We start from the raw sequence: 25,556 nt of genomic DNA, 5'->3' as shown, positions 1-25,556 counted from the left end.
CATATCAGTATTTGGTGGTACTAGGTAGAATAATTATGTGGAGATTTACAATTCTCGTAACTTATTACTATTAATCAATAATCAGTTGATCTCATAAAGCTCTTTTTAGATATATTTTCAGAATATTGTTTTGGTGTTTTCGGATTTATCATTGTCACTGGATAAAGTTGTTTTTTAGATATGATTATTGAATATTATATGTAAGGAAAGCATTGTCCTTTACCACTAAATCACGGAAAGCTTTCGAAGTTTGTAATCTTATCTTTCGTGTTTTTTTGATATAAATATCATTGTTGTCTTGTCCACTGGCCACTGCCAAACGAAATCTACTTTACCTAATCAAAAGTATAGTACATATAGGGCTGCTCCACTGTTAAAATAATGCTTTTCTTTAGTTAATCCGAGTATCGACAAATTTGCAAAATACAGTGAATCAAGCTATCTCAGGTTTTTCTCGATTTAAAAATAGAATTATCTTCTTTTCATTCCGTTGCGAGTTTGTGACATGATTTCGAAGTTCATTTAGCAATTCTGTACAACTTGCTAAAAAATATATACAACTTGTTCCTGGGACGAGCTTAAATGAGACTCAAGAGACTGATTGAATCTTCTAAGGATTAAATAGATCAGTACTAGATATTCCAACCAACATATCGGCAAATACCAAAAAAAATCTGCGAAATCACCTTTTTGAAGTTGTACAATGTTAGAATTTCCGATTCACTTGGAGAAGAGCATAATGACACAGAGCAGTTGTCATTGATTTGAAGTAAGAATACAGTAAAATTTGGTACAAAAGACAATCAAAAGCGATAGAGTTTTATGGTTTATGGTGTTGGAGCTTTTTTGGATTGCATTAGTCTCCGAATATGCCCTTCTCTGTGGGCTGTTGTATCTATAAAGCCAAAAAACTATGTATAACGGTTGAAGAAAAAACCATCTCTTGTTTTCTTATCCTACTTGTCACGCCGGTCCTTGGGGAGTAAATCAGCCTTCCTCAATCTGAACCTGAATCTCAGGCCTACATTAAGAACACATCAGAGTCAGGACTACTAACACAACATCTGATCTGCGTTTCCTCCACTTTTAATTCAGTTGAAACGATATGCGGTCTTAAAAACTGCTGAAAAAGCATAGTAAGCATTACCAGTATTTCTAGAGAGGAACTTCAGAAGCTCATCGATGATGATTACCTGCAGTTTTTACAGAAATATTCAAATTAACTAATCGTCTTTTTAGGAATTTAGTTTCTTCTAAAATTATTGTCTCATAGCTGAGAGATCCGCGCACCGTCATGCTTTTCCTTAACAAATTTGCATCCATATGAGATAACTAAGGTGGTAAATGGTAATGTTCGATTCTAGCGTGAGGGTTCCTAAAGAGTTCTACTAGACGATTCAGAATAAGAAAAAAGTGAAAAAAAAACTCACTGGAAACGAAAGATACAGAACGGCAGTCCACTCGCCCCAGGACAAAGGTGTGACCTACAAAGAAGTGAACATGAGAATGAAAAGAAGAAAACAGGTACGCCAGTTTTTGTACAAGGTTGTCGGAGGAGGAGAAACTTACAGAAAATAAGACTGCCAGTGGATGAACATATAATATTAGCATGTGCAGAAGCATCGTCAGGATAATTGAACCAACGAGCCATAAATTACTCCTTGGGGTTATAACCCTGCAATCACACAGCTTTTTTACTTAAAGTTGCCTAATCCAATGTTTGTTCGTGGATGACACTCCACCACTTATAGTCTATACAATGGGATTATATTGTGTAGCATAGTTAAGAATCCCTAATGTAGTACATTGTATGATGCTAGCAAATCATAACAGAAATAAGTAGAAAACAAGGAAAGAAGGAAAGAAAGAAGAAGCTACGCTTACAGAAGGGATTGATTTTCGCTGAGGTTATTTAGAGCATTAAACATCTCGACAACAACAAGTACTGTCATAGCCACAGTAGATGGATGCCGATCCTCAAATATGCTGCAGGGATAAGTTGTCTCTCTAAGTGCACACGTTTCAAAGTTCATCTGAAATGAGATTATTCATTCTATTAGAGATAATAACGTTGGATATGAATCGTTTGATCAGCAACTTCGAAAATGTGGAGGTTGACACACATGAATGATGAAATAATCTGAAAGATGTAGCTGGAGATAAACCTAACCAGTTCACTGTAAGTCAGTTTGGGACCACCATCAGAGTAAATAAACCACCATATAAAGCCAGCAACAGTTGCCAGGCCAACATAAACTGTAAAGAAAGAAAAACAAATCAGGCAGATAGGTCGCACAGATGATTAAGATAAGTTACAGAGCCAACATTTTTCTAGCTTACCTCCGATAACCAAATAGCGGAAGAATAACCACCCAGTGACCACTGCTTCACCAACCTAGAATTCAACAACCGTCAGAACAATAATGAAGAAAAAAGGTCTAAGTAGTGGAAAGAGAGACACACTACAAGCATACGACTGAGAGAAGTTCTAAATCCCTTCTTCAAGTTAAATGACAAAGTCTACGCACCATAAAACCTAATACATAAGCAGTGAATTCAAAGAGATACTGTCTAGTTACAGCTGCTACCTTTCGAGGTTTTGCCTTCATAACATCGGAATCTTGTTTGTTAAAGCCAATGGCAGTGGCAGGCAATCCATCGGTTACCAAATTGACCCACAGAAGTTGAACCTACGTTTGTTTACCATAACAATCATACACTTAGAAAAGCTTAATAACAGTTAAGACAATCACAAAGAGATGCAATTGGACTGACGAAATAAAGACTACAAAAGCTACTTCCACGCTAAACAAACTCACAGGTGCCAAGGTATCAGGGATTCCCAGTACAGCTGCAACAAATATACAGACCACTTCCCCTATATTTGAAGAGATCATGTATCTAATGAATTGCTTCGTGTTATTATATATAGCCCTTCCTTCTGCAACAGCCTATCAAGAAGCGTTAATTTATATCAGACTGGGGAGAAGGAAGGTCAACTAAAATTTGCATAATTTGACAGATGTGATATATGAATATCTGAAGTGTATGCCAGAATCAAGCACAAAGGAAAAACTCTAAGAAAAATATAAGTAAGCAAACATACCGCAACGATTGAAGCAAAATTATCATCAGCCAAAACCATATCCGAAGCACTCTAGAAACCAAAGCAATGTGAGAAAAATCATGTTAAACGCAACATGGAAATATGAACCCTTGGTAAGCCAGTTTATTGAAAAAAGGAACAGTCCAGTATGAGTAGGTTAACTAGTCTGCACTCGCATTGCATTGTATCACTACTATTGCACAAGAAATAACCAGAAACTTATTCACTATATTTTCGTTTCAATTGCAACTTAAGGATGAAAGATAACGACTGCGTAAGGACCTCATAATTGGAGGACATAATTACCAAGTCCGAATGGGAGGAAGAGAGCACGGTAAAAGCACATGGACAAGAGATAATGGATAGTATTTAAAAATGATGATAAGTTTGAATAATACAGCAACATCAAGTGACACTGGAATACATGATACTAATTGAAAGCAAAATACCTTTGCTACAGCTGTTCCAGAACCCATGGCTATCCCAATGTCAGCTTTCTTTAATGCAGGAGCATCATTCACGCCATCACCAGTCATTGCCACCTAGGAGGAAGGTTCATGAGTGCGACACTTAAAAGCAAGAACTTCAATTTTTTAATAAGTAAATAAATTACAAACTTGACATGTTGAAACAAAGCCATGAATACAAAATAAGAATGCATGTGTACTGAATCGCAGACAAAACGAAGAAGTGTAATGAATGAAAACTTAGTGACCAGGGAATTACCACTTCATTTTGGTTCTGTAGGGCTTCAACAAGCATCCTTTTGTGGGATGGTTCAACCCTACACAATAAGAAAAGCAGTAGAAAATTCTGGTCTCTATAAATGACTATAACTCGAACTTAGGAGAAGAAAAGAGAAATACATGTCATAACTAAACATTCAGTTCCATGATTCTAAATACTATCAATAAAATAAATACAGGAACACATACCTGGAAAAAAGTGTCATCCGTCGCAATGCTAGAGTTTGCTGCACAGCTGGAAGCCTTTCAAATTCAGAAGCGGTGTAGGACATACCAGAAAAGTCACCCAGATTGTCGAAAGCCCCTATTTTTCTACATAGTGACTCTGCTGTGGACTGAAGTTTCATGCTAATCAGAATAAATACAAAAAAAAGATGGAGATAATCAACAAACCGCATGCTCAGTTTTCCAGTACCTTGTTATCCCCAGTAACAACTATAACACGTATCCCAGCAGTCATACATGCAAGCATAGCATCTCTCACTTCTTCTCTTGGTGGATCAAGCATTCCCACCTTCAAAGAGAGCACAAGATGAGTCAGTCCTCAACAGTAAACGGAAAATGGTGAGTGTTTAGTAAACCGAATGGAACCCTATCATATTTGAAAGAAAGGCGTACCAACCCAATAAACGTCAGGTCGTTCTCGTTATCATAGGAAATAGATTGTAAACCCTGGGGAACGGTTTTAAATGCTAATGCTAAACATCTCAATGTTTCATCGCCAAAACTGTTGCAAACCGTTAACAGAAAAATTACTATTAGAATTAAAAATACAAGCATATAAAGATGGCATTACAAGTCATATGAAAATGTAATCAGTATGAATTAAACGAGTTGATCTCTAACCTGTGGAACCTCGACTCAAGCTCTGAGCGGGCAGCAGCAGTTAGAGGAACAACAGATCCATCACTGTTGCAGAGAAGTTTAGTACACCTAGCTATTATACTCTCTGGAGCACCCTTTGAGAACATTACATCCATTTGCTTATGGCTACATAGGACGCTCATCATTTTACGGTCACGTGTAAACTCCAAAACATAAACCTGAATGGATTTATGATAAAGATGATCATCAATTACTCAAACTAAATTACAATGAATTATATGAAACATAATGTTCCCAGGTCAATATTAACTTCTAATTATACTGGTGCTCTTAATATAGCTATCTAGTGCAGAAGGAAACCCTCATATAGTTTTACACAGGAAGTTACGAGCTTCTTCTGGAGCTCAACATAGACAAACAGTGTGAAATGCATTGACTACTACAAATTCAGGGTATCGTATATCTCAATTTTCATAGTTTCCAGAAAACTACAGCAGCAATTAGGTATACATGGAAAAAACAAAGATGGCCAGTAAAACTGGTATAAAAAATTACGTAGTCCAACTCTGGTATTTCTTTCCTTTCAGTTAAAGGCATGAATAATGATGGTCAACATAACAAAATAGTATAGTTTTAATAGAGTCACACCTTTTTAAATTGGTTTTCCCAGTAATGGTTGCAATATGATGCACGTTCATGCTTGCTCAACATGTTTAGAGCAGAAGGCATTGAATCAAAACCAGGGAGCCCAACCTAAAAAAATAAGAAACAGAAGTAACTTGGATTGTCAATCAGATATTCTAGACTTAGTAAGATATGATGATAAACAATATGACCCCGCAGATGGTCACTCAAGTCTATAGAGAAATAATTTGTTATATTCCACGATTTTTCTTGTTGAGGAAACAAATTCTACTAAAGAAATATTTCACAGAAACACAAACCTTTTCTGCAAGAACTCGAAGAGCAACTTCAGTTGACTCTCCAATTTTTTCATAAGAATCCTTATCTGGATTGTATTGCAAAATGGAGTCGTTGCAGAGTGATGAACACATTGCTAAATGATGAAGGCAAGGTGACTGAGCAGGTAAGTCAAGCTGCAAAACAAATGAACATCTAATCTTAAAAATGTTGTGTGTAGTGACAAGGCATGTACGTGTAGTTAGAAGCTTGCTATTGATTATGGTCTTTATTAGTTGCTTAGTTACATAGTCCAGAAGAGAAGAAATAAGTACCTGCAGCCCATTGCTGTCAAAGACAGTACCTTCTGGCGCATAAGTTGTCCCACTAACACTGAATTCATTAATCATAGGACCATGCTCTGCAGATTGAACTACACATATCTGACATACATGCAGAAGAGTAAGACTATTAAAATGTTAGCATTTGAGACAACACAATGAGAAACTCTACATGCAAAATTGTAATTACTGCAGTTTGTTATTCACAAAATCACAAGATCTACTAGCGAAATTGTTAAGGTTGTAAATCCTTCCTAACTAGACCTGAAGCTCTATTTAATTAGTTCCCAGATGATCAAAAATATATGGTCATGTCATGTGTATGAACTACATTGCAAAGATTTTCCCATACAAGATGGGCCTAGAGACAATTCATATTAGAAAATTGCAAGTGGCAGATACCAGTTAGAGTTAACACTTAACAGGCTTGAGCACTGGAGGTTAAAATGCTAACCTTAGACACCGACATCATATTGGTTGTCAATGTTCCAGTCTTGTCACTGCAAATTACAGTAGTGCACCCAAGCGTCTCGACAGATGGCAACGACCGTACAATAGCATTCAAACGAGCCATTTTCTTTGTTCCAAGAGCTAAACACCTAGATACCAAAAGCATCATAACCTATTTAAGCAACAATAGTATAACCCAGGAGTAGCCTCCTAACGTCGAAAATTACTTGTTCAAAGCATTTTGGACTCATCCGACACTAGAGTGGCCTGAACTTGAATTAAAATTGTCACTTGATGATCACAAGAACCACCTACTGTAATTTCTGAGAAACCCCTTGTTTCCATGATATCACTAGCGTGCCACATAAATCATCTTAAGTTTCAGCGACCATTTTCCTTTCTCATAATATTGCTATTTCCTAACAATGGAATTAGTGAACACTTACGTTGTAACAACAGCAGGAAGTCCTTCAGGAATAGCTGCAACAGCAAGGGCAACTGCAATCTGGGAAAATAAAAGCAAAAACAATCCTGTCACCAAACTTTAACTTATTGTTCAACAGTTTAACAGGACGGTACATCCGTCTTCAGTTATATCATATCATATAAGCAAGGTTAAAATCCACACATTCCAGAACGAAATTTTCAATATAGGGACTTTCGATATATAAATGTTGAAAGTCGTTTAGAGGGTTGATAATTCTCTGGTTATTTCTTTGAACCTGAATGCGTTCATTTCTAGGGATATCAGCGAAGAATGGAGAAGCAATATTTAACCTTTGATATTATAGAAAGAGTGGAACACACAAAACTGATTATGTATTTAACTAAGATTCAAATTTCTTTACCTTAAAATAGTGAATTGCGCCTTTAAAAAATCCACCATGAGAAGGGTCACTGAAGTGACCGATGTTGACAACCCACACAAGTACACAAATCCCCGCAATAACCTATACAAATTAATACATTAATATGTTTTGAGCGAACTTAAAGTTATATTAACATATAACAATATATCGATGAAAATTAACTATATCATATCTGCAAGAGATCTCTGTCACACCAAGTCACTTGACAAATCCTTTTTCTAATAAGATTCATCACTTTTCAGACACAACTAAGAAATGCTAATAACTGATACGATTGGACATCCAAGTCAATTTAAGTGCCTCTTTGAAACGTTAAAATCTTAAATTGTAAAAAGCAAAAAAACTGTCACCTTAGCCAAAAAGCTGCCAAACTCGTCCAACTTCTTTTTCAATGGAGTTGCCTCCTGTGACAATAGCATTTACAAGTAATAAGGAAAAGCCTAGTAGTTATAACGCACTTCAAAACAGATAGAAGAAACTCCAGATAGAATGCTGAAACTAGACTATACAGCAGGATACAAGTCTACCGTGCCAAAAGTGCAAAAGTGATGAACAATTCCGTGGAGGAAATTTTTGTTAATCACAGGTACACTGTAACCTCTTTTTATAAAGAGAGTTCTGACCAGGAACAAAGCATATGAAAAGTGCAAATGGTGCATTTCCAGATAAAACGAAAGCATATTGATAGCTTACGTCATCTGTGTGCAACATAGAATCATGTATGCTTCCCATCGCGGTGTTTGAACCAACTCCAACGACAACAGCTCTCCCCCTACCCGCGACAACATCAGTTCCCTGGGAATCATATAATATTCTACCATATTAAACACACTCTAATGGTGAGAGAAAAGTACGACTACTACAGCTAGTTAAAGTGCAAGGGTGAAATAGCATTAGATCTCTAGATAAATCAAATGACTAGGCAATAGTATTATACAGCCCTAACAGGAAACGCATTATACAGAAATTTGGACCTAGGTAATGCAGCTATGAGTTATAACTCCTACCGAAAATAAAATATTTTTCTTGTCTTGATAGACAGCATTTGTTGTTAAAGTACAGTCAACATCTTTCTCCACAGAACAGCTTTCACCTGCAATTTCCGGGGGAAACAATTGGTAGTGAGTATGAATATAGTGTACTGTAAATGGTCATTTTGAATTTATTTACATGAAAAAAGATCCACTATTGTGTTTGAAAAGTTTATGAGTAACACAGATGACATACCAGTTAGAATTGCTTGATCAACTCGAAACGTATTGCTAGACATTTCAATCATCCTAAGGTCAGCTGGAATCTTACAGCCCACTGTTTAGTGCATCAAGAAAAGCAGATTTTAGAATTTAGCAAAAGTCTAACCCATTGCCACAAAATTGCAATAAGATGGAATACAAGTATAGAACAAATAAATATACCAGTAACTTCAACAATGTCGCCTGGCACCAGCTCTGTTGCTGGTAGGATAGAGAAGCACCCTGCAATTATTTCCAAGTTAATATGGAATGTCATCGACCTAGAGAGGACTTGCAGATATACTACTACAACTGGAACAATGTTCCAAGATAAATAAAAGCAATAGGGAAGTGTGCAGAAAATTTTCATAAACCAAGTCAATATTTGTCATTTAAGACAACACAGGGAATCATGAGCATAATAAAGAAGATACTGGCTTGGCAGAAGAAAAGTTCGCTAAACAAGATACACAAAGTGTCTGTGGAGGAGATGATCTGCAGTTTAACTTTTTGTTTTTTTAAGAAAAAACGACTGAAATAACAAGAAATGGGCGAGACATTTGCATTGATAAAAATCGCTCGACATGTTATATCAGTACCATTTCGCATCACTGTAGCTATATTTGCTTGGTAGGCGCGTAGCTCCTACAACATAACAAAAGTAGAACATGCAAGATAGATAAGCAATACAAACTTCCAGCCAAAATAGATCTAATATTAGCATAATCTTGTACTGCCCGGTATATATAAAAGTAATTGATTTCCCGGATCTCTGATACATCATAACTGCAATGTAATCTATTGAACCCTAGCATGATAACTACCTCAAGAGCCTTCTCAGCATTAGTCTCTGTGATCACCCCCACTGCCGCATTTGCAGCCAATATCAGCAGAATTACCTGTGATGGAGTAGTAAATTCAGACACGATTTGTGATACCAAAAAGAAGCTTCACACGTAATATCTAGTATTATGGAAGTCTTGGTCAAGGTGCATTATATAATAAATTAATGGAATCATATAACAAGACTAAATCCTATAAATGCTGACCCTCAGCCAATGAAGATCTATTGTCTGCTTATAGATATCATATATAAATCATAAAAAACTAATCAGCTTGAAAAGATAGACATAAGTAATTAAATTTCACAAAGACCATAGAGAAGAGAAGGAAACAATGTTTTAAGTTTAAACTCCACCACAAAGAACCACTAGCCAGTTCAGTTTACCAGATATAATTTTTTAACAATCAAGCATTGCCAGTGCAAGTAGTAAAGAAGATGGTGCGACTTACAAAAGGCTCCAGAAATGCTGTCAAACCAGTCTCTCCGTTGGCCAAAGCCAATAGGAAAGACACAATTGCAGCCACGATCAATATCTTGACAAGCAAATCATCAAATTGTTTCAGAACTAATTTCCAGAATGGAGTTCCTGCGTTCAATTAAGAAGAAGAGAAGAAAAAATTGGCACATGTCAGTCTGAGGAGAACTCAACCCTCCTAGATAACATTATCAAAGACGGTTATAGACGAACTTACTTTTCTCTTCGGGCAGTACTGCAGATCATGTGAAGAAACATGCAAAAAAAAAACGTTAAAAGAAGAAGATCAGAACTAAACAAGATAAATTTATAACAGTGTGTTTATTTTTTATCCTAAATGAAAAAAGGTATGCATTTTCCACTTATAGCCGACACTAATTCCATAGAAGCCTAATTTTAAACGGACAGACAATCATATGTAGAAATTTCGACTGAAGGACACTCACAGTGGGCAACAATATTGCAATTCATGCGGACTGTACAAGCAAAGGTAACAGAAAATATGTAGCCTGAGTATTTGACAAGTGATTTCGAATGCTAAAAGTTATATAAATACATGCCAAAACTATAGTCTACAGCTCACTTAAATTCTTAATTGAAGAGAACAATAAACACCCTATCATCACCATCTACTAGAAATCACCCTATTATGTCCTGAAGTGATCCTTTATATGAACACCAGATTTTTGAAGTGCGAGTGTAGTAGAAGTAATACATACCATTCCTGCCATAAAGCCTAGAATGTTGAACAACCTACAAAAACGGAGAAGAATGACAAAATTCAACATCATGGGTATAGCTTCAAAGTGACTTTAGCAAGTTGAAGTTTTAAATTCCAAGTTCTCCAACAATGAAGATCTCAATAAGGTTCGTACCTGAGAATCAGAAAGACCCTTTGTTGGGTCTACCCCAAAGAAATCAAGCACCTGCCCAAACAACATAATACAATCAACACCTAACAGAAACCTCAAAGTTAAAAAAAGAAAAATTTACTTCTATCACAGTGAAACAGTTGCCAAGAACATCATCAACATATGCGATCGCAATTATATCGGTCAAATCTTACGCATTTCAAATCCGAAACCAAACTGTCAAAAAAAAAGAGAAGATTAAGAGAAGTGAAATGCGAAGCACCTCTGAGACAGATCTGGCATAGGCGTCTTCCATGTTTGGGAGAAACCTAGGGTTTCTGAATTCTGGGGGTGAGAAATTTCCCAAAACTGTGATTTGGGTGGCCGATGAAAGTGAGCTGAATTTTAAAAGACTAGAGAAGATGACAACTTGTAACGCCAGCAGCTTCCATGAGCTTCTCCGTCCGTCCGATCGCGGAGTGTGAAAGTCAAGCGCTGAGTGAGAGAAACACTTTTCGATGAATTAGCGGGTTCTCTCACTCACGTGAGGCCCAATAAAAACGTATGATGACGACTTAATAATAAAACGTGATTATGGATGGAACCATATGGTTATTTCATATGAAATCCTACATGTATAAGAGGTGAGAATCGAACTCAGGTGATAGGAGTTCTTTTCAGCTTAACAAACCAACTTTGCTACCAGTAATTCAATGGTTTTATATGCAAAAACAACCTTTTATTAACCAATTAACCTCCCTACCTTCTACATAGGACCGCCACTGATCCAACCTCGGCCTCAATTCCTACCAAACATATGATTATTTCATCTACAATGCAATCATGGTATTCGTTTATAAAACCTTCCATTGTTAATTAACTCAAACCACGACACTTGAAGCATTGGTGTGACCTTGGGAAAATTGACCAAAAGATGTACATCAAACAATTGTACATTTATCCTCTAAAAACATATATTCGAACCATCAAATCTGCAACTCATCAAATCACACAGAAGTATGGAACAAAACAAATTAGGGTCTAATCACTACTTAATTTCAATGTCTAAACAAAGAAACACATAGATGGTATCAAAAACTAATTACGGTCCAGAATCCAGAAATAAGACCGGCTGAAGGGGAAATTAAACCCTAAAATAACGAAAAGGGATTATAGGACAGCCGCAGAAACACAAATCTATATATACACTTTTGAAGACATTTATGAAATAAATCTTGAAGTTCATAATTTATTTACAAGCATGCCATTGGCATTAATTATTAATTTATTTTTCATTTAATTAATTAATATTAAATTTTTTATTTTTGAAAATAAGATTTCCCATCCTAAATAAATTTCCAAAACAATCGTAACCACTCCCTTTAACATTAAGTATTAAGTTTATAGTTAATTTAATTAATATTAAGTTTCCAATTTTACAAAACAATATTTTCTCCATACACAAATTTCCTAAACAATCGGCCTAATCAATAAACGAATTGATTTTCGATCTTAGATGAGGATATGTGGCCAAGATTTTTGATCTCAATGCATTGATTTTTCCCTGAAATATATGTTCAAAATCAAATAAAATTTAAATGTTAAAATATATCATATCTCAAGAATACTCCAGAAATATTACAAAATATTATACATATTATAACACATTCTTAATATTCCAAAAATTAAAAATAAATTCACATAAAAATTTACACAAACATACTATATAAGCATATACCTCTGTTTAATTCTAGAGAACAAAACAAATCTAGAATTTTATAAACTATCTAATAACAAATTTAATGTAATTAGGTTATAAACTTTATAAAACGTATGAAAAAGAAAAAAAATTATAAACAAAATTCTAAATTAAATAGACAAAAGTTAATTAATTGAGAATTTGAAAACTAAATAAATTAAAAATTATTATTTAAAATACAATAATTTATAATTTAGTTCCGCGGTATACCGCGGATGAAATCCTAGTCTCTTACAAAATTGAGATGCGAAATCAAAGAAGGCCACCGCATAAATCCATTACCAGAAACCATAACTAAAGTTTTCAGATTCTGCAACTTAATCTACATTTGAAATCAAGATCGTAACAACAAATTCTGCAACAGCGGTGAAAAAAAGAAAGAAACCCTAAAAAATTCAGACTCGCGATCCCAAAATCAACATCTACGGTTTGATTTTTAACGAGGTGTTCCTATTCGTTATTGTCGTGCTTTCAATCGGAGGGGCTACTACTTGTGGTCTTATGCTTCGTGGGATGTTACTTGAAACAAAAATCATGATTGGTGTTGGTGCTTTCGGATGCTTCATTTGGCTGGTGACTTTTGTAGTGTTCTTGGATGGGAGAATCAAACTGCTCCTCGACATCTGCGATGAAAGATTGAGAAGTTTGTGCGACTTCTTACGATATCTTTTTTTTCTGAAAATGTTACCGTTGTGAGCTTTTTTTCTTTACAAAATCAAACAATCTATACTAATATTTTTGCAGCAGTTTTTGCTTCTATCATCTTTTTTTGATAAATTTAAATGTAGTGAATCATCATATAATACATAAAATTAATAAAAAATTGTATTTTTCCTGCATATATTATGATTTGAATTTTTTTAAAACAAATATATATTATTCAATTAATATAAAAAGTATGTGTTCAACATACATTTACACATACTTTTTATAGTAAATTTACCGTATATAGTAAATTATAGAATTTCAAGAAATTATAATTTATAACTGATATATCTAAACTTGATAAAAAGTTTAAAATTATGAATGTTTCAACATACTAAAATTTGAACATAACACAAACGAGTTATATTACATGATAGGTTATATGATATTACATGATTGAATTGATAATTGTAAAAAATAAAATATCATTAATATGATATTTCAATACGGGTTAAATCCTTATTTTACTATTTTAACAACATCATATAAAATATGTGGAGTCAAACTGATTTAATTAAAATTGTATTAAACAAAAATTATTGTGCGGTATATCAGAGAGCATAATCGAGTCATAATCTAAAATTGTTGTGCGATATACCGCGAGTCATAATCTAAAATTAACAAAAAAACTTTTTCTTTTTTTCGGTAAATTAATTAAATTAACAAAAAGACTACATTAAAAAATTAGTATTAAAATAATATATTAATAAAAAAATATAAAAAATTTGTCCAGTAGTGTACCGCGGATCAGAAACTATAACAATAGAGAGATTTATCGATTCTATTAGCTTCTTTATATATTATCAAAACGCCCTTCATTTTTCAGATATTTTCTTTATACTTTTGCCGGAAGCTAATTATTGTGATGGGCCAGACGGTCCAATCCAAGCCCGTTTGCACACAAAAACAAAAAAATCCAAGCCCGTTTTTATGTTAACCTGTGCGTTTTGTAGCATCATGACCTCTTGATTCTTCTCTCTCACGCTCTCCTCTATTTCTTGTTAAAAACGCTAACCTGCGTTTGTATTTTTTTTGTGAAGTTTTCTTATGTAAAAATTTCTGTTTTATGCTTTAAAGCACAAAAATTTGATAGGGGGCAATCATGCAATATCTCACAATTTAACATAGATTGCTCTGCTCCTCTCTCACAATAGAAAGACAACTTGAGCCGACTCTCCAAGCGTTTTTCATAAGAATCCTTACCTGGATTGTAGTACTGCAAGATGGAGCCATTTCAGAGTGATGAACACATTGCTTGCTAAATGATTTAAGGCAAGCCTGACTGATGACCAGGTAAGCCACGCTGCAAAACAAGTGAACATCAAAAGAAGGAGATCAGAACTAAACACGATAAGTATAAAACAGTGCGTTTATTTGATATCCTAAATGACAAAAGGTATGCATTTTCCACTTAAGCTGGCAGTAATTCCATGGGTAGATTATAGGTTGTGTGATAATGAAAAAAGAAAAGAGCAAATATAGCAGTTGGCAGTAGTTGTTCTGTCTTTGTTTTTTTTTTTAATAATCATATTATTATGTCTCCTCTGTTACAGTTGTTAACTTCAACAAGTCTATCAAATTAGGGGTAATTTATCAGCTTTATTTGTTCTCTTTCTCTAGGTCTTTTATTACCTCATGATCAATGTTTTGGCATTACCTCAGGTAAGCAACAGACTAGAAGTATCAACACCATGATGCTCAATGTTTTTGCATCACTGTAAAATTTTACTTACACACGTCTCTTTCTTACCTCATCTTTCAGACAACACTAGAGAGTGAACTACAAAACCTTTACCAAATGGGGTTCGTCTCAAATCCATCGACTACGTCCAGTTTCTCACCTAATGGTAACTAGAAGCTACCCAAATTCACTTCTCTCATCTCTCTGTCTTTTTTCAAATCTATTTCTGTTTTTGATAATTTCTTCTTATCCATTGAAACCAGAGCTCTAGAATTTCAAGGAAAACTTGCAGGGAGTTTGTATAGAAGATGGCTTTGGTTCTAAGTATCATATGTGTGTTCTTCCGTTCCATATTATTATTTTTTTCCTAAAGCAGAAGGATTTTAATTCTCAGTTGTTGTTGTTTTATTTTCTCAAGGAAGAATGCATTTATTAAATATGGAAAACAGAAAAGCATTGCTTTGTCAAAATCTACAAACATAATTTAAAGAAAAGATATAGCCACAGTTGAGTCCAAAACTAAGAAAAATAAAGCAACTCGTTAAATGGTTTGTAAGACCGTATGAAGTTGCTGAATGTAGTAGCTACTTAATCTTAATGCAGTGCGGATTATTCCCCAGCACCAAAGCAAGGAATGAACCAACGACCCTCTCCAATCAAAGTGCCACGATGTTGAAAAGGTTCGATCGTCTGCTTAGGAGGAATCTCATATGCAGAGATCTTGTGCGTAGCAATCTCATAGGCAGCGACATCCCGAATAGATGATGAAGTAGAAGTGTGACTGTAGTAAATGGAATCTTTCTTCATTCCGGATACACCTTTGGTTGGTAAAGTGACGCTCAAATCCCAAAGCAACGCTTCCTCGTTCTCCAAAGAATGCACTCTCTCCCAGTACGCAGCATTGCCACACCCTGCGATCCAAAACGCATCCTTCTTCTTCCCAGAACTCACTTGTGAAAGACTAGAGAATATGACAACTTGTAACGCCAGCAGCTTCCATGAGCTTCTCCGTCCGTCCGATCGCCGAGTGTGAAAGTCAAGCGCTGAGTGAGAGAAACACTTTCGATGAATTAGCGGGTTCTCTCACTCACGTGACGCCCAATAAAAACGTATGATGTACCTAATAATAAAACGTGATTATGGATGGAACCATATGGTTATTTCATACAGTAGTAAGGTTCAATCAACACTAAATTTGTCTAAGTATACGGTATACCTCTTACACAACACTAAAAAATCCGGTAATTCGTTGGTTTTATATGCAAACACAATCTTTTATTAACCAATTGACCTCCCTACCTTCTACATAGGTCCGCCACTGATCCAACCTCAGTCTCAATTCCTACCAAACATATGATTATTTCATCTACAACGCAATCATGGTAATCGTTTATAAAACCTTCCATTGTTAATTAACTCAAAACCACGACACTTGAAGCATTGGTGTGACCTTGGGAAATTGACCAAAAGATGTACATCAAACAATTGTACATTTATCCTCTACATACCTATATTCAAACCATCAAATCTGCAACTCATCAAGACCAATTGAACAAGAGATATCGCCTCACATCATAATCTTTAATGGAATCATGAATTATGAGGAGTGGACAAGCCGGTGATCATACCAATTCATAGTTGTGGCGTCTCAATTAGCTTTTGCTGGACTTTACCACGCTTCTATAACACAATTTTTTGTCACAACCATTCCCTAACTTGTAGTAACAAAATAAATTTGAAGTTGAACAATACTCCATTCCCTAACTTGTAGTAACAAAATAAATATGGTAATGAAGATATGTAATTTCTAAAATTTATTATTTACTTTGATAAATAACTAAAACTAACAATAAAAACTCTAGTGTGGAGTTTGATCTTTTGTTTGTGTAAATTTCCGAGTAAATCTCCGCCTATTTCGAATGTTGTGAGCAAGATCCCACAGCGATCAGCTTCCTTGAACTGTTGTAGTGCTGATCTTCCATCAGCAGATTTGCTAAGTTTAACACATAGCAGACCACTCTACAGAAAACAAGTGATGTAGTTAAAACAAAGTGTATAACTCTCTGCGTCCTATAGAGATCATGACATCCAAAGATTTTATAAACAAGCCCCCACACACAAACTCTTACCTTGGTAATTTTCTTCTTAAGTAGCACCAAGAAACTCTCAAAACTGCTGAAGACGGCAGCTTTTGCACTTGAATCAAACTCCAACATCAAGACTATCTCCTCCAGCTATCAAATGTGTAAAGAGATAGATGAGCAATTTGAGAAGAGACAAAACAAATTAGACATAAGTAGTAAAACCATATTCATACCAGAGCTTCAGCATTTGAACCGTAATTTTATTCTGTTCAATTCGGCAGTATTTAAGAATTCTGAATAAACCGAGAAATCGATTAAACCGATTAAACCAATTTAGTAATCAAATAAAACTTGGTAATGAATATATGTAATTTCTAATCAATATTGGCTTTGATTGGTAACATGACTTAATATTGAGTTAAGTTGAGTTATGGACCTAACTCAAAGTTTATTTAAAAATGTTACCAATCAAGAATAAAACTAAATTTTTTGAAGTTGAGTTTGAATAATCATATGTGTTATGGTTGATGTACAAATTTGAGGTATATCCTTTGTAAAATTGTTAACTCAAAAGATTATTCAACATCATGGAATTTTTCATGAGTTAAGATGTGGTAAGTTGAGTTAGCTATTTTTTTAATTAAAAAAACGAAAATACAGTTATATAAAACAAAATTTTTTTTTTTGTTTAATTCATATATCAATAAAAATAAATTTTACCTTTTTATTTTATTTAATAACTTTTTTATTAGTTATTTTGAATTTTTTTATATTTTGCTATTTTTGTTTTATCATTTGAATCAAATTAGGCATAGATCTAATATCATAAGATTGTAAATATTATGAAATACATGTAGTTATTTTTATTAATATATTTTATTATTAAATTATTTTAATTTATTTTATTAATATTTTTTACTAATATATTTTTTTTTTATTTTATTAAATTTATTCACTAAACTTTTTAATAATTATAATTATTAATCATTTTCAATTAAAATTAGTTAAATAATACATACTGCAATATCTACCACATAAGTGTCACCAGTCAGTAATTTTGGTAAGATTGATAAATCATATTCTTACAGCAATTCATTACATCAAACTGATATTTTTATCACATAGTTTTTACTGCAAAATACATCTGTATTATAATATTCTCTGCAACTCAACTTAAAAAAACTATGTTACCAGTCAGAGCCATTGTTTACTTTAATAAACAATTAAAACTTTAAAAAAAAACTATAATGTGGAGTTTGGTCTTTTGTTTGCTTAAAAATATACTATATTAATTTCGTCCACCATAGCCATCACCAAGATCATTGGCACACCATCAAAACAAAAGATGGAAGTGAAAGTCTATCAAAACTTCGTCATGCATAAATTATGTTTCTATCTAAGAGTCGATCTACACTTTGGACCAACACAATAAACTCTCGTTTCTTATTATCTTATACTACTACTTTTATATAAGTACAGCGGATTGTTATGGTTTTGAGGATATAAAGATATGATTTGCGATCATAATTAAGATACTAGGAATCTTGAGCATCATTGCAAATAAAAGAGAATGGACCACCACCACTACTGTAGTTTAAGTTATAAAAATAGGGTCCACACAGAAGTAGTCCGCGCGCGCGTGGTCGCAGGATCTTCTCGCTTTAATGGTGTTTCACTGTAATCAAAGTTAAACATTTTCTACTTAAAGTTGAGTTTAATAAGGAACTTGTGTCTTTAATTTAACCTACTCCATTAAGGTTTCTTAATCATTCCTTTACTCACTTTCTACGTGTGTCATTGTTCTTTTACAGCACATGATACGGTGATTAGATTGTGTACTGTATTCTGTTTATACATTGGTTAGTTGGTGAAATTATACAACTGTACATATCTACGATATGATGCTTGTAACTTTATTATAAGGATAGTTATTTCGAGATTTTACTTAAAAAAATTAAACTCTATAAATATTACACCACATTACTAATTATGAAATTAAAAATTAATTTTATATATTCAAAATTAAAAAATCATAATTTTTGGTACAAAAATACTATAAACTTTTTTAAAATTTCTATCATACTTTACTTTTACGTTCAGGCCAATGAATGTGTACATACTGTATATGTATTTATACGTTTAGTAAGATAGTAAACTAATCTGGTCCCATATAATTATTAGAGTAATGTAGAAAGAGTTGTGTGCAAGTTTCACTTATCATAATTTGGTTGGATCTTAAATCTTCTGCTTGTTTGCAATGATGAGAAGCATTTCCAAGTTGAATAAACAAGTTATAATTTCCAAACCTAACTAGTACAATTATAAATACATCCTTATTACAAGCTATAATATTGATTAAAAAATACTACTACTAATGTAAAAAAAAAGGGTACTCCATATAGTAGAGCATAAAACACATGTATAGAGACAAGAGCGGCTATTACACGAGAGAGGGATCAACTGGGGGTTACAGCTAGTTAACAACCAAGATTGTGGGGTTTGACCAAATAATTAAAAGGTTTGACCATATGATTTATTGGTTGTTAGGGGGGTAGTTATCCCATGCTTAAGAACTACGAAACTCTACTAGTCTAGTTTCTGCAAGTCTTATTAACAGCTGTACCTTGACTATGAGTTATATATACATATAAAGCAAAATTTTATTTTATTATTAAAAAAAAACTTAATGAAAGTATAAGATTCCCTTATATTCCTTATGTTTCCTCCTATAAATACTAGTTTTTTGGTACTAATCTAGGATTTTTATTGTTGACAACAAACAAAGTTATTCATAACATAAATTAGCTTCTGCATCAAAATCTCTTAATTAAAGAGGGGTTTAAGGCAACTATCAATTTTAGCTGTTTTTTTTTACTATGGTTTACATTCATAACGAGTAGTAGTATGAGTATTGTTTTGGGGGAAACGAAAAATAAAAATAAAAGAAGACAAGTAAAAAATACTAGAAATCGTCAAAGTCTTGCCAGTGTAACTTTGCTTGTTTTCGGAAAATGACATCACAAACAAATAGTATCACCTAGATTTTAGGATCCTTCATAAACTTTACGCACTGTAAATCTATAACGGCATTTTCAATAAAGCAGGAATTTTTTTTTGTTTGCTGAAATTATTTTTGTTTTTGTTTTTGTCAAGTTGCAATATTGCTAAAATTTACAGAAACAATAATTCCCTCGTGCCATATTCTTTTATGAAGTTTACAATAATTCTGAGCAAGAATGAACTGAAATGATTTTTTTCTGATATAGGAAATTACCAAAATGATGTGATCACAACATTATTACTAGAATGAGTATTATTAACAAGAAAAAATCTAATCAAAATGAGACTAAACTGTTTCAAAAAAAGTAGGCATACGGCGTATATTCACAGTTAATAGAAATTTATAATAGTAAAAAAAATTGAAGAAACAAAAGAATAAAAAATATTGCTTGGATCCAACGGCGTGGAGATGAGATCTAAACGTAGTGGTTTAATCACACGGCTGTTACAAAAGCTGAACGTAAAATTATTCCAAAAGAGGGTTAGTTGGCACTCAGAACAAAAATATGAGTGTGTCACAGCAAAGAGTCTTCTGTTAGAATATATAGTTGGCAATTTGTGTCAGTAAAAATAATATTATCTACTTATATATATATGCTGTGTATATACATACATGCATGTATGTGTGTACTTCTATGATATAATATTCTAAAGCACATGTCAGAGTAGAAGCTAGAAAGCAAAGCTTGGGCATGAAGAGAAGAACCTCTTGCTTGTACAATGAGACTTTGAGATAATTAGAAATAATAAGAATGACTCTCCCTTTTACTATTGTTTGAGAAATTGATTGATAGCATGGTGTAAAATCTGCATTTTTACCATTTACAATGTCAAATCTACCTAACATTCAACTCTTTTTGAAAAAAGAATAATGTTAATTACTTAATTGCATTCAATAATAGAGACTCATAAATATCACAATTATTATAGATGTTGGGCCTTTCTTGTGTTGGAAGGAAAAAAGTGAAAAAAAAAACAAAGGGTAAACTAGTGTAATTTAAAATACTAAAAAGGTGTAAAAGTTAAGACATGTATTTATCAAAAGAAAAAAAGTTAAGACATGTTAGAGAGGGTAGATTAGGTTGTGTAATAATGAAAAAAGAAAAGAGCAAATAAAGCAGTTGGCAGTAGTTGTTCTGTCTTTGTTTTTTTTTTTATAATCATATTATTATGTCTCCTCTGTTAGTGTTGTTAACTTCAACAAGTCTCTCAAATTAGGGGTAATTTATCAGCTTTATTTGTTCTCTTTCTCTAGGTCTTTTATTGCCCATTAAACACAATTATTATTACTGTTCCTTTTGATTCTATAAAAAGTTCAGAACTTGATGCTTGGCTTTGTTGCTTGTTCAAGTACCCAACATATTGTGTGAATCTCTCGTGTTTTTTTCTTTCTTTTATTTATTCCCTTTAAAATTCCTCTACATTCCCCCAATTCAAGCAAAAACAGCATTTGATACCCTTTCAATTAAGTGTACCATCTCTTCCCTTATATATCTGATTTAGGTTTTACAGTGATGTAAATTCCCACCGAAGAATTTGATTCTTCTTTTGTACTCTTTCGAAAGCAACCACAAATCTTGGAGTATCTCAAACAGGGTTTGTCCTCCACATTTCATTCCCAAAAATAAAATTCTTAATCCTCTGTCTCTCAATTTCCTTCATTTTAAAAATTCTTGGTTCTATGATCTCACAAGCAAGCTTACATTACATTCATATGTTAAAGGCCAAATAAGACTGAAGAAGAGATTGGTTATGAGATAGTGACTTTGCTATCTCTCACACTCTTAAAAGCGAATCTACTTTTCTTTTTTCTTTTTTATTTTCTTTCTCTCTCTGGTTAAGCACTTGTGAGCTGTAACTTAGCTAAATCCATTACTTGTTACCACTTTATGCTCTGAAAGTTCTCAGCTTTCTTTGTCTATGATAAGTCTATTTTGTTCTCTTTAATTATTTTCTGCTTCTTCCCTTGACTTGAGTACGAATAAGCATTTGATCCTAGGGTTCTCTCTCTCTCTCCATACCTCTCTTCTCTTTCCTAAAAGAACCTGTGACTTGCTCTTCTGCTACATTAGATTTGATGCTCTCTTGATTTTTTATCTTTTCTTTCACTTCTTCCTCTTTTTTCCTCCCCACTGTATAAAAATCTGCTAACTGGGTTTACTTCAGTTGTTCCTTGTCAACAAAGTAGCAAAAACCAGGTTTTGGAAAATTGGAAACTTTTCTTGTTGAATCAGAATAGAATGGGTGGTGAGAGTAATGAAGGAGAGATGGGTTTTAAGCATGGAGATGATGAGAGTGGGATCTCAAGAGTTGGAATTACGCCAATGCCTCCCTTGTATGCAAAGGCAGATCCTTTCTTCTCTTCTGCAGATTGGGATCCAGTTGTCAATGGTGGTGGTGGTGGTGGTGGTGGCTTCTCTAGCTCTAATTACCACCCATCAATGGGGATGGATAATCCAGGGATGAGTTGCTTCTCTCATTACCAACCCGGTTCGGGTTCGGGCTATGCAGCAGAGATGCCTCATAGTCTTCTTCCGTTTGGTGATTGTGGAGGTGGTCAAATTGGTCATTTTCTTGGTTCAGACAAGAAAGGGGAAAGTGTTGCAAGATTGATCAGAGCTGGAGAGTCTCATGATGATCATCATCAGGTTTCAGATGATGGTGGTGTTCTTGGTGCTTCCCCAATTGGGAAAAGAAGGCAACCTGAAGCCGAATCACAATGGAACAAGGTATATAATAAACTTTACAGGAATTGGTTTTGGTAGCATTAGATTCTAAGATTATGATAAGAACAAATTAGAAAAAGACTGAAGCTTTAGATGGTTTGGGGCTGAACAAGTGAGTGTTGTTGAATTGGCAGAAAGCTGTGGAGGAATTTCAAGAAGACCCTCAAAGGGGAAGTGATCAGAGCCAGAAGAAACACAAAAATGATCAGAGTAAAGAGACGGTGAACAAGGAGAGCTCACAGAGCGAAGAAGCACCTAAAGAAAACTACATTCATATGAGGGCAAGAAGAGGTCAAGCCACTAATAGTCACAGTCTTGCAGAGAGGGTAAGGACTCTTTTACCGATATATATCGTTTACGAGAATCCGCTCTTTGTGTTTCTACTGGTTCTGAGAAGTTTGCTGTTTCGTTTGTTGTTCGAAGGTTAGACGAGAAAAGATTAGTGAAAGGATGAGACTGCTTCAAGAACTTGTTCCCGGATGCAACAAGGTAGAGTGGGGGCTTAAGCTTAGAGGTTGCTTTGAGCAGTTTAACTTCCTTTGGTTTCCAATAAATTGTTTCTGAATGTCTTCATTGTTGACAATTGTTCAACTAGATCACCGGGAAAGCTGTTATGCTCGATGAAATCATCAACTATGTTCAGTCATTGCAACAGCAAGTTGAGGTAAGAATATCCCAACTTAGTTTGGTCACATTATGGTCTGAAAGAGGTTTTAAGTTCTGATGATTGATTATGTGTAACACTGCTTTAATTTCTTCAGTTTTTGTCTATGAAACTTGCGACGGTGAATCCAGAAATCAACATTGATATAGACAGGATTCTTGCCAAAGATGTAAGAGCTCGAATTCCCTCAAAACTTTACATGGAAACATTAGTCTGCAAGTTATGAATAAGTAGTACTAAACCTGCCACTTTCTCCTTTCAGCTTTTGCAATCAAGAGACAGAAACACTCCTACACTTGGGCTGAATCCTTTTACCGGTTTTCAAGGGACCATACCGAACCTTTCTACCACCACAAATCCACAATACAACTCATTACCTCAGGTAAGCAACAGAGCTAGAAGTATCAACATCATGCTCAATGTTTTGGCATCACTGTAAAATTTTCTTTACACACGTCTCTTTCTTACCTCATCTTTCAGACAACACTAGAGAGTGAACTACAAAACCTTTACCAAATGGGGTTCGTCTCAAATCCATCGACTATGTCCAGTTTCTCACCTAATGGTAACTAACTAGAAGCTACCCAAATTCACTTCTCTCATCTCTCTGTCTTTTTCAAATTTATTTCTGTTTTTGATAATTTCTTCTTATCCATAGGTCGATTGAAACCAGAGCTCTAGAAGTTCAAGGAAAACTTGCAGGGAGTTTGTATAGAAGATGGCTTTGGTTCTAAGTATCATATATGTGTTCTTCCGTTCCATATTATTTTTTTTTCTAAAGCAAAAGGATTTGAATTCTCAGTTGTTGTTGTTTTATTTTCTCAACGAAGAATGCATTTATTAAATATGGAATCCAAGTCTACAAGCATAATTTAAAGAAAGATATAGCCATAGTTGAGTCCAAAACTAAGAAAAATAAAGCAACTCGTTGTTAAATGGTTTGTAAGACCGTATGAAGTTGCTGAATGTAGTAGCTTCTTGATCTTCAAACTCATTTCGAGGAGTCAGAACAATCAAAGAAAACATAGAGTTAATATGTAGTGCGGATTATTCCCCAGCACCAAAGCAAGGAACGAACCAACGAGCCTCTCCAAAACGAAAAGGTTCGATGGTCTGCTTAGGAATCTCATATGCAGAGATCTTGTGCGTAGGAATCTCATAGTCATAGGCAACGACATCCGGAATAGATGATGAACTAAAAGTGTGACAGCAGTAAATGGAATCTTTCTTGATTCCGGATACACCTTTGGTTGGTAAAGTGACGCTCAAATCCCAAAGCAACGCTTCCTCGTTCTCCAAAGAATGCACTCTCTCCCAGTACGCAGCATTGCCACACCCTGCCATCCAAAGCACATCCTTCTTCTTCCCAGAACTCACTTTGTCCCAGTATTCTCTAGTGCTACCCATCTTGTAGACTTGGAACCTCATTCTTAGGTCGTCTATGCCTATCCCGCATTGGACCATCAGAACATCTCCAGACATGGTTAGTTTGATTCTGTTAATACCTAAAAAAATCTTGGGATCGAAAAGGTCGATGGGCGTATGGATGATTGTAGATTTCTCTTGGCAAGTCTCCAAGAGAAAAGTCCAAGATTCTGATGCTACCATCGTAAGTATGAATGTAAAGCTTCTTGTCTTTGTAGGCCATATCCGAACACAGACTGCTTTGCGGAATCTCAAACCACTCTTGGTCTCTTTTCCTGCAATAACATATGTAGGAACCCCAACAATATGTCCACACAACTAAGTAGTCTTTGGTTTTTTCGTCTACCCACAAAACCGCAGTGTCCACTATTTCATCCTGTCCGCAGTGTTGAAGGAACTTAGCGATGCGGTTTGAATCTAGAGGTGGGAGGCGAATGAGCTTTGGAGTGAAAGGATTAATGATGTAGAAATTGGGTTCCTTATTGTCAAAGACCAAGACCCAACTCCCACAAGTGGCCACGCCACGACACTTGGCAAACCGACCAAAGTATCCCGTTCTGTAAAACTTTGCTTCTTCCGAATTAAACAAGAGCCAGTGCGTGTCTTCGTAGAGAATCAACCACGGAGTATGGTTTTGTCTAGGTGAGGATGATTTGGAAGCAGAGTACCACGACGAACAAACGGTCTTAGCTCTAGCAAAATCTGTAAAGCTCAAGTGCTTGAAGACCAATGACAAGATGTCTGGGATTAGTTCCGACCAATTCGGAGTACCATGCATCATCATCTGTTGCCATATCGCTCTAATCGGTTTCG

General features: G+C 34.6%; 2 protein-coding genes and 1 pseudogene across 4 annotated transcripts; 1 reads left to right on the top strand and 2 right to left on the bottom strand.

Annotated features, from left to right (window-relative positions):
* Positions 1–740: 740 nt before the first annotated feature.
* LOC104755224 (calcium-transporting ATPase 3, endoplasmic reticulum-type) lies at positions 741–11,464 on the bottom strand. 3 transcript variants are annotated; one of them, XR_015586847.1, is made up of 35 exons: positions 11,403–11,464; positions 10,923–11,134; positions 10,664–10,714; positions 10,508–10,541; positions 10,006–10,023; positions 9,763–9,899; positions 9,294–9,368; positions 9,069–9,114; positions 8,653–8,712; positions 8,465–8,545; positions 8,245–8,330; positions 7,931–8,032; positions 7,588–7,641; positions 7,217–7,318; positions 6,815–6,873; positions 6,373–6,517; positions 5,913–6,020; positions 5,622–5,774; positions 5,326–5,430; positions 4,699–4,895; positions 4,475–4,579; positions 4,268–4,366; positions 4,042–4,187; positions 3,833–3,890; positions 3,556–3,648; positions 3,107–3,157; positions 2,820–2,951; positions 2,589–2,690; positions 2,341–2,395; positions 2,171–2,256; positions 1,885–2,033; positions 1,570–1,675; positions 1,431–1,484; positions 1,148–1,193; positions 741–1,021 (listed from the first exon to the last, which is right to left on the bottom strand). XR_015586847.1 is itself a non-coding variant. In XM_087495434.1 (34 exons), the coding sequence occupies exons 1-34, from the start codon at positions 10,953–10,955 to the stop codon at positions 957–959; spliced, it is 2,997 nt and encodes a 998-aa protein (XP_087351560.1). In that variant the 5' UTR covers positions 10,956–11,285; the 3' UTR covers positions 741–956. The 3 variants fall into 3 exon arrangements, 1 of the variants encoding a protein (XP_087351560.1); XR_015586846.1 differs by lacking the exon at positions 11,403–11,464 and having other exon boundaries at positions 10,923–11,329; XM_087495434.1 differs by lacking the exon at positions 11,403–11,464 and having other exon boundaries at positions 4,471–4,579; positions 10,923–11,285.
* Positions 11,465–15,302: 3,838 nt separating this feature from the next.
* On the bottom strand, positions 15,303–25,537 carry LOC104759142 (F-box protein At1g10110-like; annotated as a pseudogene).
* Positions 21,049–24,163, top strand: LOC104755222 (transcription factor bHLH74). The gene is made up of 8 exons (XM_010477569.3): positions 21,049–22,657; positions 22,789–22,980; positions 23,078–23,143; positions 23,250–23,318; positions 23,416–23,487; positions 23,581–23,700; positions 23,799–23,883; positions 23,977–24,163. Exons 1-8 carry the CDS (start codon positions 22,169–22,171, stop codon positions 23,997–23,999), a joined length of 1,116 nt encoding a protein of 371 aa, XP_010475871.1. The 5' UTR covers positions 21,049–22,168; the 3' UTR covers positions 24,000–24,163.
* Positions 25,538–25,556: the final 19 nt, after the last annotated feature.

This window comes from Camelina sativa, chromosome 17 (assembly GCF_030686135.1).
Source record: "Camelina sativa cultivar CO46 ecotype springtype chromosome 17, ASM3068613v1".
In the NCBI taxonomy this organism is placed as follows: domain Eukaryota; kingdom Viridiplantae; phylum Streptophyta; class Magnoliopsida; order Brassicales; family Brassicaceae; genus Camelina; species Camelina sativa.
Note: the sequence above shows the minus strand (reverse complement) of the source record. Positions and strands in the feature narration are given on the sequence as shown.

Excerpts from the sequence above, each read along its gene's own strand:
- LOC104755224 (XM_087495434.1), bottom strand. The coding sequence starts at position 10,955 with ATGGAAGACGCCTATGCCAGATCTGTCTCAGAG. Across the intron at positions 8,331-8,464 it reads TGATCAAGCAATTCTAACTG|GTGAAAGCTGTTCTGTGGAG; the intron begins GTATGTCATCTG and ends CGGAAATTGCAG. Across the intron at positions 4,188-4,267 it reads TTGTTACTGGGGATAACAAG|TCCACAGCAGAGTCACTATG; the intron begins GTACTGGAAAAC and ends ATGAAACTTCAG.
- LOC104755222 (XM_010477569.3), top strand. The coding sequence starts at position 22,169 with ATGGGTGGTGAGAGTAATGAAGGAGAGATGGGTTTTAAGCATGGAGAT. Across the intron at positions 23,144-23,249 it reads TTGTTCCCGGATGCAACAAG|ATCACCGGGAAAGCTGTTAT; the intron begins GTAGAGTGGGGG and ends TTGTTCAACTAG. Across the intron at positions 23,488-23,580 it reads ACAGGATTCTTGCCAAAGAT|CTTTTGCAATCAAGAGACAG; the intron begins GTAAGAGCTCGA and ends TTCTCCTTTCAG.